The 13,824-nt window shown below is 38.7% G+C and overlaps 8 protein-coding genes across 8 annotated transcripts; 6 read left to right on the forward strand and 2 right to left on the reverse strand.

Annotated features, from left to right (window-relative positions):
• Window positions 1-264: 264 nt before the first annotated feature.
• Window positions 265-963, reverse strand: IAT4 (Iat4p; the record flags this gene model as incomplete). Its single annotated transcript, NM_001180699.3, has 1 exon — window positions 265-963. One exon carries the CDS (start codon window positions 961-963, stop codon window positions 265-267), a length of 699 nt encoding a protein of 232 aa, NP_010679.3.
• A 639-nt stretch (window positions 964-1,602) lies between these two features.
• On the forward strand, window positions 1,603-2,616 carry SPT3 (transcriptional regulator SPT3; the record flags this gene model as incomplete). The annotated part of the gene is made up of 1 exon (NM_001180700.1): window positions 1,603-2,616. The coding sequence occupies one exon, from the start codon at window positions 1,603-1,605 to the stop codon at window positions 2,614-2,616; it is 1,014 nt and encodes a 337-aa protein (NP_010680.1).
• A 191-nt stretch (window positions 2,617-2,807) lies between these two features.
• On the forward strand, window positions 2,808-4,178 carry SHE9 (She9p; the record flags this gene model as incomplete). The annotated part of the gene is made up of 1 exon (NM_001180701.1): window positions 2,808-4,178. The coding sequence occupies one exon, from the start codon at window positions 2,808-2,810 to the stop codon at window positions 4,176-4,178; it is 1,371 nt and encodes a 456-aa protein (NP_010681.1).
• A 409-nt stretch (window positions 4,179-4,587) lies between these two features.
• Window positions 4,588-5,874, forward strand: RPT3 (proteasome regulatory particle base subunit RPT3; the record flags this gene model as incomplete). The annotated part of the gene is made up of 1 exon (NM_001180702.3): window positions 4,588-5,874. One exon carries the CDS (start codon window positions 4,588-4,590, stop codon window positions 5,872-5,874), a length of 1,287 nt encoding a protein of 428 aa, NP_010682.3.
• Window positions 5,875-6,230: 356 nt separating this feature from the next.
• On the forward strand, window positions 6,231-9,065 carry SXM1 (Sxm1p; the record flags this gene model as incomplete). The annotated part of the gene is made up of 1 exon (NM_001180703.3): window positions 6,231-9,065. One exon carries the CDS (start codon window positions 6,231-6,233, stop codon window positions 9,063-9,065), a length of 2,835 nt encoding a protein of 944 aa, NP_010683.3.
• Window positions 9,066-9,272: 207 nt separating this feature from the next.
• NCB2 (negative cofactor 2 transcription regulator complex subunit NCB2) lies at window positions 9,273-9,805 on the reverse strand (the record flags this gene model as incomplete). The annotated part of the gene is made up of 2 exons (NM_001180705.1): window positions 9,273-9,676; window positions 9,769-9,805. The coding sequence occupies 2 exons, from the start codon at window positions 9,803-9,805 to the stop codon at window positions 9,273-9,275; spliced, it is 441 nt and encodes a 146-aa protein (NP_010685.1).
• A 572-nt stretch (window positions 9,806-10,377) lies between these two features.
• On the forward strand, window positions 10,378-12,309 carry UTP5 (Utp5p; the record flags this gene model as incomplete). Its single annotated transcript, NM_001180706.1, has 1 exon — window positions 10,378-12,309. The coding sequence occupies one exon, from the start codon at window positions 10,378-10,380 to the stop codon at window positions 12,307-12,309; it is 1,932 nt and encodes a 643-aa protein (NP_010686.1).
• Window positions 12,310-12,974: 665 nt separating this feature from the next.
• HPT1 (hypoxanthine phosphoribosyltransferase) lies at window positions 12,975-13,640 on the forward strand (the record flags this gene model as incomplete). Its single annotated transcript, NM_001180707.3, has 1 exon — window positions 12,975-13,640. One exon carries the CDS (start codon window positions 12,975-12,977, stop codon window positions 13,638-13,640), a length of 666 nt encoding a protein of 221 aa, NP_010687.3.
• Window positions 13,641-13,824: the final 184 nt, after the last annotated feature.

Genomic DNA, 13,824 nt, shown 5'->3' on the forward strand with positions numbered 1-13,824 from the left:
TTACATAGGTTTTGTGGTAATATAAATTCTTGAGACCGTAACCGCGCAAAGAAATACCTAAAATAGTAATTGCTAACTACATCTAAAAACAGACTGAAGCTCACTAGATATGAGACTTTTCTCACATCTTCAAAATAAAGAAAACAATAGCAGGCGAAATTTTTTTGAACCTGGTTATACAGTGCATGCTCCAAAATGTCGTCTTTAAACACTACTTTTTATTCTAAATAATTACTTGAAGGGGGGAAAGAAAAAGCTCAAAAACTACTCTTTTAAGACTTTATTACCGTCCTTATGATATATCATTAAATAGGCTGTGAACCCTTCACCATTCGGATCGCAATTGCCGTTAGAGTCGACCTCACACTCACCGTATTTGAACGTCATGTAATTTCTAAATCCAAAATATTCGTACACAGATTTAGCATGCTCGGCAATAGCTTCAAGGACAATGGCGCAATTTTCTTCGTCTGCTCTCCTTTTGTACTCTTCAAAAATAGTCCTTACAGAACCTCTGATTCCTTTCTCATTTAAGTTCTTACCAATACAGAAAAGATAGTAGTAATTGATGCCATTTGGAATGACTTGCTTTACGCGAGCATTTAAATCGTCAATAAAGTCCTTGTTGAACTTTGCATCATTACTCCTTGCCTTCGGAACGTGAGGTGGAAGACTCCACACTGCAACAGCATCGAAAGTATTAACTTCGGAGATCTCACCATAAGGTGAATCCAGGAATGGCGATATGATATCGGTGGTTATTGTCCTTGTAGGCACCTTCTCAGCTAGAGGAATATTTAAGATTTTCTTGCAGATAAAATGAAACGCTGGCGAGTTACTAAAAGCAATAGACAAAGTCTCTGCTGCTCTTCTGGCATCCGTAGTCTTGTTCAGGGTACAGACCATATGGCCCTTAGCATCGTTGTTTTCTAATGGAGTTGGCAGTTTGTTCTCGAAGGACATGATGTTCGGTTACATGTCTTAGAATTATTTTCTCGAGATTAGTGAGTGACTTGGCATAATATCAGGTACAATAACTGTTATATATACGCCGGCGGCATTTCATTTTTTTCACTTATCTCAGCCCCTGGGACTCTGATGCCGTTCACACCAACGTCTGCTGTGATTTGGAGTGAAATATCTGGATACTAATAGAAATATTACGATAAAAAAGAGTTATCTACAGTTTGCTGCATTATTTTTGCGTTATCGGTCAATCAACTTTAAGAGATCACCGTACATTTCCGGCAGCATTAGCGGGCGTCTCTTAGTTTCTTTGCAATACAGTAGGAACTCCAATTTTTTGTTCGTCTCCTCGCTACATTCAGATTCAACTGCAATCTCGAAAACAAGTTTTTTATGCCGCCAAAATAGGTATACATTGCGTTCAATGCATTCTCATTCATCTCTATCGCAAGAACGTCTTGTTCAAAGCTGCCCTTTCTTGAGGCTTCAAGCGCAGCGCACAGAAAAGAAGAAAATCCGAACCATGTAATATAGATCGGCGGAAACGAAAAGTAAAAAGTAAGGTTGAAGACACTCTGAACCCGGGGAAGAGTGCATACAAGGTACCGTGCCAAAATTCAAGAGATTAGGGCAGGAATGATGGACAAGCATAAGTATCGTGTGGAGATTCAACAGATGATGTTTGTCTCTGGTGAAATTAACGACCCACCCGTAGAAACCACATCACTGATAGAAGATATAGTGAGGGGTCAAGTGATAGAAATTCTTTTACAGTCAAACAAAACGGCGCATCTTAGGGGAAGTAGGAGCATTCTCCCTGAAGACGTCATTTTCTTGATCAGACACGACAAGGCCAAAGTCAATCGTTTGAGAACATATCTGTCATGGAAGGATTTGCGTAAAAACGCCAAGGACCAAGATGCTAGTGCCGGTGTAGCGAGTGGCACTGGAAATCCTGGGGCAGGTGGTGAAGATGATTTGAAAAAAGCAGGTGGTGGCGAGAAAGACGAAAAAGATGGTGGAAACATGATGAAGGTCAAGAAATCCCAAATTAAGCTGCCATGGGAATTGCAGTTTATGTTCAATGAACATCCTTTAGAAAATAATGACGACAATGATGATATGGATGAGGATGAACGAGAAGCTAATATAGTCACTTTGAAAAGGCTGAAAATGGCTGACGATAGAACACGAAACATGACTAAAGAGGAGTACGTGCATTGGTCCGATTGTCGACAGGCAAGTTTTACATTTAGGAAGAATAAAAGGTTCAAGGACTGGTCTGGAATTTCGCAATTAACTGAGGGGAAACCCCATGATGATGTGATTGATATACTGGGGTTTCTAACTTTTGAGATTGTCTGTTCTTTGACGGAAACAGCTCTGAAAATCAAACAAAGAGAACAGGTATTACAGACTCAAAAGGACAAATCCCAGCAATCTAGCCAAGATAATACTAACTTTGAATTTGCATCATCCACATTACATAGAAAGAAAAGATTATTTGATGGACCTGAAAATGTTATAAACCCGCTCAAACCAAGGCATATAGAGGAAGCCTGGAGAGTACTACAAACAATTGACATGAGGCATAGGGCTTTGACCAACTTTAAAGGTGGTAGACTCAGTTCTAAACCAATTATCATGTAAATTTTTGTATAATTTCATCATGGAGGTGCATGGGTTTCCTTCTGGTATGATAAATGTGAGCCAAATGAATTGAAAAATACAAATAAAGATTATGTACGTAGATACGCGTTATAAAGAGGACTATCTGATCATTGGGGTCTTTTTCGTTGTGAAATTGTAACGGGTGAACTCAGTGATTAAAAAATTGCGTGATGTTGAGATACTATGGGGCGACAAGAAACTTACCCTTAGTATTCAGCATTAACAAATTAATGTTGAGGGCGTCATCTTTCACCAGGCCATTTCATTATAGTTCATATTCTCTACAGAACGGTGATACTCCTGATAAAGGCAGCACTAATAAAAATGAAATACGGACACCTAATAACGCTGTTTGGAAAGAAAATATAGAACTTCAATGGCAGCACTTGAAAAAGAAATTAAATGAATTGTATTCTAGGTTTAACTTCCACCGAGATCAATTATCCTTTCAAGTTAACAAGGCCAAAAAATCAATTCAAGAGGCAAACAGGAAGTTGTCTGAGCAAGAGAATGAAATCAACGATTCCCGTTTAAACTATAATAAAGATGAATTGACCAGTGCGAAAATTGAAGGATTGCCCTCCGAAAGGGAACAACATAGAAAAAAATGGTCTAGAAAGTTAGAGTTTTATTTTGACTCATTACAGGAGACGTTATTTACTGCCACACGTGCTTTAAATGATGTGACCGGTTATTCTGGAATTCAAAAGCTCAAATCTAGCATCAGTCTAATGGAAAAAAAATTAGAAGCTACAAAGAAAGAACACAAACTGTTTAAGGCACAGTACGCTAACGCCATTGATGAACGTGCTCAATCCCAAAGAGAAGTTAACGAATTATTGCAAAGGCAAAGCGCGTGGTCTTCGAGCGATTTAGAGAGATTTACGCAGCTATACAAAAATGACGCCTTGAATGCTAGACAGGAGCAAGAACTAAAAAACAAGGTTAAAGAAATTGAAAGCAAAGAAGAACAACTAAATGACGACTTGTATAGAGCAATTTTGACCAGGTACCATGAGGAACAAATATGGTCAGACAAAATCCGAAGAACATCCACCTGGGGTACATTCATCTTAATGGGTATGAATATATTCTTGTTTATTGTCCTACAATTACTATTAGAACCTTGGAAACGGAAAAGGTTAGTAGGATCGTTTGAAGACAAAGTCAAAAGCGCTCTCAACGAATATGCCAAGGAGCAGAATATGAAGATGGATAAATTGTTACCTGGAAAATCATCGGAAGTAACAGACCAAGGCAACACAGAAAACTCGATCGTTGAAGAGCACATAGAACAGAGAGGTGAATGTAAAATTAATACGGCGGAAATCGACAGGCCTGAAGTTGCAACGGCTGAGACCACTACAACAGAAATGAAATCCTTCAGAGATATTTGGGAACGAATAAAGGCACTTTTTGTCACACTAAAAAGCATACAATATAGGAAACTTGACGCTCCCCTAGTCTTTGACACCTTAGAGTTCTACTTATACTCAATTTCTTTAGTGAGTATGACAATCTTGGTATCCGGGCTGATATGACATGATATACTGCGCAAGAATATCGTTAAAAAAACACGCATGCATTTTTTTCATCCTTTATCCTTGTACATAATAAAATCATAAATACACAGTAAATAGCACGTTTTGGTTTCAATATCCTTAACCTTACCTAGCTAATGTTTAGCTGGTGTAATCCATTATAATCAAAATTTCTCTAATGTTTGGCTCTTCGTAGCGCGCGATGTGCCCTTTCATATTTTTCCTGAAAGTAAGGTGGCAAAATAGTAAATCTGCAGTAATTGGGTATAGCCATGAATATAGGAAGTAATAGGGCTCAGATTCTCAGTGTGTGGACAAACCAATTCTGCCTATTTCCTTTCACTCATAAGTTATACAAGAGGCAATCGGATAAAATTCAAGTATTTATAAAGTAAAAACCACAACAAGAATGGAGGAACTAGGTATTGTGACACCTGTCGAAAAGGCAGTCGAAGAAAAACCAGCCGTCAAATCATACGCATCATTGTTGGCTCAACTCAATGGTACAGTCAACAATAACAGTGCCCTGTCTAATGTGAATTCTGATATATATTTCAAATTGAAGAAATTAGAAAAAGAGTATGAACTGCTGACTTTGCAAGAAGACTATATTAAGGACGAACAACGCCATTTGAAACGTGAATTGAAGAGAGCTCAAGAAGAAGTAAAGAGAATCCAGTCGGTTCCATTAGTTATCGGGCAATTCTTAGAACCTATTGATCAGAACACAGGTATTGTTTCTAGTACCACAGGTATGAGTTATGTCGTTAGAATATTATCAACCCTAGACCGTGAACTATTAAAGCCATCTATGTCTGTAGCTTTACATCGTCATTCAAATGCTTTAGTTGACATCCTACCACCTGATTCCGACTCTAGCATATCCGTAATGGGCGAAAACGAAAAACCTGACGTCACTTATGCAGATGTTGGTGGGTTAGATATGCAAAAGCAAGAAATCAGGGAAGCCGTAGAGCTGCCATTAGTTCAGGCTGATCTATACGAGCAAATCGGTATTGACCCTCCTAGGGGTGTTCTATTATATGGTCCACCAGGTACCGGTAAGACGATGCTTGTTAAAGCCGTCGCCAATAGTACAAAAGCTGCATTCATAAGAGTTAATGGCTCCGAATTTGTTCACAAATATCTTGGTGAAGGTCCAAGAATGGTTCGTGACGTCTTTAGACTCGCCAGGGAAAATGCTCCATCCATTATATTCATAGATGAGGTAGATTCCATTGCCACAAAGCGTTTTGATGCTCAAACGGGTTCCGATCGTGAAGTACAGCGTATCCTGATTGAGTTGTTGACACAAATGGATGGTTTCGATCAATCCACCAACGTTAAAGTCATCATGGCTACAAACAGGGCAGACACATTGGACCCAGCTTTGCTGAGACCAGGCAGATTAGATAGAAAGATTGAGTTTCCCTCACTTCGTGATAGGCGTGAACGTCGTTTGATTTTCGGTACCATTGCCAGTAAGATGTCCCTTGCCCCAGAAGCGGACTTAGACTCGCTTATTATTCGTAACGACTCTCTATCAGGTGCTGTTATTGCAGCGATCATGCAGGAAGCTGGTTTAAGAGCAGTGAGGAAAAACAGATATGTCATCTTACAAAGCGATCTGGAAGAAGCTTACGCCACTCAAGTCAAGACAGATAATACCGTCGATAAATTCGACTTCTACAAATGATTACCATATATGCTTCAACGTAGGTCTACATAAAGTATTACGTACATTTCTATCTAGACAACACTAAATGAAATAAATACAGACGCCACTTTTTTATCACGTTTCTTAGCGTTATTCCGCGCGCAACCGGACGTCGCTAGCCAAGTTTTTCACTTTTTTTTTTCTGTGATATTTTTTTTTCCAAATGAGATGGTAAGATGAGTACCTATCAACAAGTATCTCAATCAATAAAGTACAACCAAAATATCAAGTACGCAGTCTCTGCTTCATCCCAGTGTAGATTTGCTATTCGATTTGTGTCATAAACATTTAACATTGCGCCCGTCTACAACAAAGGAGATAAATCAAAAAAGGAAATGGTACAAGAACAGGCAATTTTGAGCTGCATTGAGCAGACTATGGTTGCTGATGCAAAAATTATCAAAGAGGCAGAACAGCAGTTATTTGAGTTCCAGAAGCAACCTGGGTTTACTTCTTTTCTGCTTAATATAGTGTCTGATGATAATTTTGCGCTAAATGTTCGTCTTTCTTCTGCTATTTATTTGAAGAATAAGATTCACAGATCATGGGATACTAAGAGAGAAGATGGTATAAAAGCTGACGAAAAGCTTTCGATCAAGGAAAGGTTAATCGAGACTTTAGTTAAAAACTGTGAAAATAACCACATTAGGCCTATCCTGACTGAAACCATAAATGGGATACTTGTTGGTCAGGAAGATTGGGATTTAGCACCTATTATCAAGAATTTATTATCGAGCGGTGACGCATCGTACATTTATCCCGGGTTACTACTACTGTTCCAACTTTGTAAAGCTCATAGGTGGGACATGGTTGGGTCGAGAGATTATATTGATTCTGTTATCGAAGAACTTTTCCCTATTGTGGAAGGGATAGCTTCTAATATCGGTAGTCAAACGGATTACAGATCTAATGAAATATTGTACCTCATTTTGAAGTCATTCAAGTATGCATGTTTGAACAACTTGCCTCAATACTTCAGCCAACCTGAAAGAATTATGTCATGGGTGCAACTACATTTGTATTTATGTTCCAAACCATTACCAGTCGAAGTAATGGAACTGGATCCCGCAGATAGGTCCCTAGACAAAAGGGTTAAAGTGAACAAATGGGGGTTCGGTAACTTAAACAGATTCCTGCAAAGATACAACAAAATTACAAAGGCCATCACCAAGGAATTTATCGACTATATCTTCAATACTATTGTTCCTATAATTCTTCGAGAATTTTTTAAGGATATTGAAGCTTGGGGTAATAATTCACTATGGTTATCCGATTCCTCTTTGTATTTCTTAATTTCATTCCTAGAGAAATGTGTTACAATAGATCAACTTTATCCTTTAATTGAGCCACATTTACAAATTATTTTTGAGAACGTCATCTTCCCATGTTTGTGTGCTAATGAACAATCCATCGAATTATTAGAAGATGACCAAGAGGAATATACCAGGCGTTATTTTGACATTAACAGAGAAGGCTCTACGCCAGATGCTGCTTCAGCAGATTTCATATTCTTGATTGGGTCCAAACGTCCTGAGAAACTGAACAATATTTTACCGTTCATTAATGATATTTTTACTAGATTCGATGCCAATTCCAGTGATATTAACATGGCATTTAAAGAAGAGGGTGCTTTGAGAACATTGTCTAACTTGTTTTCGTTTATAGATGAGCCATCCGTTCTGGAGAATATTTTTGGACACTTCATCGTGCCATTGTTATCGCAGGATAAGTACATGTTTTTGGTTGCAAGAAGTTTGGAAACGATAGCGCTGTATTCGGAAGAATTTAAAGATATGAACATATTGTCACAATTATTTGAGTTAACATATACCAACTTCTTAAACAGTAACGTTTTACCAGTCCAAATTGAGGCCGCAGATGCCATTAAATGTTTAATTGTATCCAATCCTCAAATCCACCCAGCGGTCTCTGCTCATGTTCCAGGTATGATGGAAAAGCTATTGAAATTGTCTAAAATCTTTGAAATCGATATCTTATCTGAAGTCATGGAAGCATTGGTGGAGAGATTTTCAGATGAACTATCCCCATTTGCTAAAGATTTAGCTTCAAACCTAGTCGAACAATTTTTACGTATTGCTCAAGCATTGGTAGAAAATCCATCGGAAACCTACAGCGCAAGTGACCAAGAGCAGGAAATCCAGGCCAGTGGATTGTTACAAACAATGACTACTATGGTCATGTCAATGAATAAAGTTCCATTAATCGAGTCCTTAGCTCCCGTGGTCAAGTTTGTTGTACTTCATGCACAAATTTCTTTTATTACGGAAGCTGTCGACTTACTGGATGCTTTAACTATTTCTTCGCATCTGCTTTATAACCAAATTGCACCACCAATATGGGAGTTGTTACATGATATATTGGATTCTTTCCAAACTTATGCCATGGACTATTTTGAGGCCTACAGTATTTTTTTTGAAACCATCGTGATGACCGGCTTCCCACAAGATCAAACTTATGTTCAACCTCTGCTAGAAATTCTCTCTGCTAAACTGGAAAGTGAAGTTGACTACGACATCGAGCATGTTATGCAAATTCTAATGTACTTCGCACTGTCCATGAGAGACATTCCATTATTCAGCAAAGCCATCAAAGTATCCACTAATGATGAGCTAGGATTGGACTCTAAATGCATCGTTAAACTGGGACTGGCCAATTTGTTTGCTAAACCAATCGAAACTTTACAAATAATGGAAAATGAAGGTTTTACTATAAATTTCTTTACCAATTGGTTTAATGAAAAGTTCTACAGTGTCTTCGCCATCAAATTACAAGTCCTGGTCATTTTAACCCTTTTGAAGATGCCTGAAGTTCCTAATAGTGTCAGCCCACTACTAAATAACCTGACCAATAAACTGGTGGAATTGACATTATCATTGCCAAAGGCAATTAGAAACCGTGATGCTGTTACCGAGGGCAAATCCTTAGAAGGAGACCTGACCCCAGAAGAAGAAGAAGAATACTTTATCGAATGTGATGATGATATGAAGGAGACAGTGTTAGACCAAATTAATGTTTTCCAGGAAGTACATACCTTTTTCAAGAATTTGCAAAACGAAGATGCCGGTAAGTACGAAAAAATCATAAATTATCTGGATGAATCTAAGAGAGATTCCTTGCAGGTAATTCTGGAATTTGTTTCTCAACACTGAGGAGAACACAAAAAAAATAGTGGAATGTGATAGTTTGAAATAAGGATATTAGTTTATACTCTAATATACAAATATAAAAGTTGTTTCTTTTTCGTTCTTTTTTTTTTTTGGACTTGTCTTCGTTTTTATTACATACATGCATGCGCTTAACATATTCCCATGTGGTTTATTTTCGTATATAGCATTACTTTGTTTAGAAGCTTCTATTCAAGAAGAATCCTCCGACTTAACCGGATCAGATACACTATTGTGGTGTAATCTGGACCTTGACTGTCTAAACAACTCCTCTTGTTGTCGTAGCAGCTCTTCTTCCGAGAGACCTGACTTCTTGAACTTGGAATCCCTAGTTTCTTTCACCTTCTGGGAACCCTTAAAATTCAATAATATTTCCTCTAAGAATGGTATAAACTCATTATACTCCAACTCTTCTAGCGCTTTGATCACGTGCTCGGGCGCTATGGTTTTCTTAGCCTCGTTGTCCGCCATTTCGGAAGCCATCGAGGACAGGATCATTATGAATTCTATGCCGGAGTTGATGATGATTTCTCTTGCATCCTTGGTAAACATCAAATCCTGGTCCAGTATTTCAGATATCATCTTTTGTACGGTCGCTAAGATCATTCAGTGTTTTCTCTAAGTTAGTATAACCGCTCAGTACCCGCATCAAAGCTTGAGTTTTGCAACAACAATATAACTAACATACCCTTGGGAAGCGACACATTATCGGAGTCTCCAGCCATCAATTAATTAATAGGTACAACTGTATTAGTAAATATCGTTATGATTTCTTGCCCACCTTATACTGGTAACTCTGCACGATAGAAATCGACAAGGCGAGCAGAGGGCGAAAAGCGCGACCAAAAACCGCTTCCATTTATATAGGAGGGAGAGTGCAGCGGGCTGGGCGTTTTAAAGTGGTGCAAGAGTTAATTGCACATACTGGAATACGCCAAAGATAAGAGCCCGAGCTGATTAAACCAGATCGTAATTTTTGCGGCGACTATTCGCATGAACAGGCTATGCTGCATAGTGGTGGCATTTCTTTACAATAGTTTTGGTTGAACGTGTTGTACAGTTCCCCTTATTCTTTGATTGTCATTTAACACGGGGATGAGCTTCTTGACAAAAAAATTTTATCCAATTTTTTTTCATTTCTTTTTCTAATCTTTCGCAGCTGAAGCGATGAGGTGAAAAAATTAACAAGTATTGGATAGGATATATGTATGTAAAGATAGATGCAGAGCATATATAGTTTAAACTTGGCTTAGCAAGAGGGTAAAAGACACATTTGCCTTATAATTGTTCATTACCGATGGATTCTCCTGTTCTACAGTCCGCTTATGACCCATCAGGTCAGTATTTGTGTTATGTCACTGTAGCTTTGGACAAGCAACGCGTTGGTGTACAGCCCACTCAAAGGGCCACTTCCTCCGGAGTTGATACAGTGTGGAATGAGAATTTTCTGTATTTAGAGGACTCGAAATTGAAGGTGACGTGCTTAAAATGGGTAAACCTGGCTTCTTCCGACACAGTGGCTATTATATTGGGTATGAATAACGGTGAAATTTGGCTATATTCCGTATTGGCCAACGAAGTCACCTATAAATTCACTACGGGGAATTCTTACGAAATCAAAGACATAGACTTGATGGGTAATCAACTGTGGTGTATCGACTCCAGCGACGCATTCTATCAGTTCGATCTGTTACAATTCAAACTGTTACAACATTTTAGAATAAACAACTGCGTTCAATTGAATAAACTAACCATTGTTCCAGCAGGCGATTCTGTTGCACAACTTTTGGTTGCATCCCATTCCATTTCTTTAATAGACATCGAAGAGAAAAAAGTCGTAATGACATTTCCCGGTCATGTATCTCCAGTGTCCACATTGCAAGTTATAACTAATGAATTTTTCATATCAGGCGCAGAGGGTGATAGATTCTTGAACGTATATGATATTCATTCCGGTATGACCAAATGCGTCCTTGTGGCTGAATCAGATATCAAGGAGTTATCTCATTCAGGCCAAGCCGATTCTATCGCAGTCACTACCGAGGATGGTAGCTTGGAAATTTTTGTTGATCCATTGGTATCGAGTTCAACAAAGAAAAGAGGCAACAAGTCCAAAAAATCCAGCAAAAAGATTCAAATCGTCAGTAAAGACGGCAGGAAAGTTCCAATTTATAACGCATTTATTAATAAAGACCTTTTGAACGTATCGTGGTTACAAAATGCTACTATGCCTTACTTCAAGAACTTGCAGTGGAGAGAAATCCCTAATGAATATACCGTCGAAATTTCCCTAAATTGGAATAATAAAAATAAGTCCGCCGATCGCGATCTACACGGTAAAGATCTTGCCTCAGCCACCAACTACGTGGAAGGTAATGCAAGAGTCACCTCTGGAGATAACTTCAAGCATGTTGATGACGCTATAAAGAGCTGGGAAAGAGAATTGACTTCTTTGGAACAAGAACAGGCCAAGCCCCCACAGGCCAATGAACTATTAACAGAAACATTTGGTGATAAGCTAGAATCAAGCACCGTCGCAAGGATTAGTGGGAAAAAAACAAATTTAAAAGGTTCCAATCTCAAGACTGCTACGACAACCGGGACGGTAACAGTAATTCTGTCGCAAGCACTACAATCAAATGATCATTCACTGTTGGAAACAGTGCTCAATAATCGTGACGAGAGGGTCATTAGGGATACTATCTTCCGTCTGAAACCAGCACTGGCTGTCATTCTCTTAGAAAGGTTGGCAGAGAGGATTGCAAGACAAACCCACCGTCAAGGCCCATTGAATGTTTGGGTAAAATGGTGTTTAATCATACACGGTGGCTATTTGGTTTCTATTCCAAATTTGATGTCTACTCTATCGTCGTTACATTCCACCTTGAAAAGGCGTTCCGACTTATTACCAAGGCTACTAGCACTGGATGCAAGGTTAGACTGTACTATAAATAAATTCAAAACTTTGAACTATGAAGCAGGCGACATCCACTCATCCGAACCAGTTGTCGAAGAGGACGAAGACGACGTTGAATATAACGAAGAACTCGATGATGCCGGCCTTATAGAGGACGGTGAAGAATCTTATGGCAGTGAAGAAGAAGAAGAAGGTGATAGTGACAACGAAGAGGAACAGAAGCATACCTCATCTAAGCAAGATGGCCGTTTAGAAACGGAGCAGAGCGACGGCGAGGAGGAAGCCGGATATAGTGACGTTGAGATGGAATAGAGGATATCATGCATAAAATGCTTTCACGCATCAGAATACAAAAATAATCTCTAGGCACATAAATACTTATATAGAGTTCACCACATAATGTAAGAAAAGAAAAAAGAAAAAAAAAGATCACGAAAGTATCCCACGCGAAGAAGATCTGTCAAAAGACCCCCACAATCGTTTATCCTTTTTGAACTGCATCTGGCATCGTTAACAGTAAGGCCATCTGGAACATCAAGCAAGCACTCCACTTTTACGTCACAACCATAGTTGGTTAACTAAGAAAAGACAGTACATATTTCCCTTCCGAGTCACTTATTTTTTTTTTCTTCTGAAAAAATTAATTAGATTAATTTCAATTAATATCATTTCCGCTTATCTGACTTCTTTCATTTTTTTTCTCTATATTTCGCGTTTACTAGGAAAGAAAAGGAAAAAAAATTTTTCCCCCTCCATCTGTCCCAAATCGGGTAGCGATGAGCTGCTATAGAATTTTCTATTTAAACATGTTTGATAAGCCCAATTTCCGTTAGATTTTGTTCCCCCTTCGCAGTTTGGTTTGCCGTAACTTTTTTATTTTAGTCTCCATCTAGCTGGAGTAATACGATGTAGTGCCTTGTAATCTTTCTTATTTTTATATTACCGTTCGTGTTCATTATATCCATTACGTTCCCATAATGTCGGCAAACGATAAGCAATACATCTCGTACAACAACGTACATCAACTATGTCAAGTATCCGCTGAGAGAATTAAGAATTTCAAGCCGGACTTAATCATTGCCATTGGTGGTGGTGGTTTCATTCCTGCTAGGATCCTACGTACGTTCCTAAAGGAGCCCGGCGTGCCAACCATCAGAATTTTTGCTATTATTTTGTCTTTGTACGAAGATTTGAACAGTGTAGGCTCAGAAGTTGAGGAAGTTGGTGTTAAGGTTAGCAGAACACAATGGATTGATTACGAGCAATGTAAATTAGATCTAGTCGGCAAGAACGTTCTTATCGTTGACGAAGTCGATGACACCCGTACCACACTTCATTACGCTTTGAGTGAATTGGAAAAGGATGCAGCTGAACAGGCAAAGGCTAAAGGTATCGATACTGAAAAGTCTCCAGAGATGAAAACAAACTTCGGGATTTTTGTTCTACACGATAAGCAAAAACCAAAGAAAGCAGATTTGCCTGCCGAAATGTTGAATGACAAGAACCGTTATTTTGCAGCTAAAACTGTTCCAGACAAGTGGTATGCATATCCATGGGAATCTACTGACATTGTTTTCCATACTAGAATGGCTATTGAACAGGGCAATGACATCTTTATTCCTGAGCAGGAACACAAGCAATGATAGACATATCATATCCTTCAGTAACTTGAATCATACAGCAGAATTTGTACAATAGACAACGCATATAACTGCGACCATATGTATACGTATAACTAATTATTATCTCAAAGTTTATTCCCTTAGCCTCACCGGTAACCTGTGAGGCGCGATTACGTTTTCCCTCTGTTCACCACCACGTAACGCG

The sequence above is a fragment of the Saccharomyces cerevisiae genome, chromosome IV (genome assembly GCF_000146045.2).
Source record: "Saccharomyces cerevisiae S288C chromosome IV, complete sequence".
NCBI lineage: Eukaryota > Fungi > Ascomycota > Saccharomycetes > Saccharomycetales > Saccharomycetaceae > Saccharomyces > Saccharomyces cerevisiae.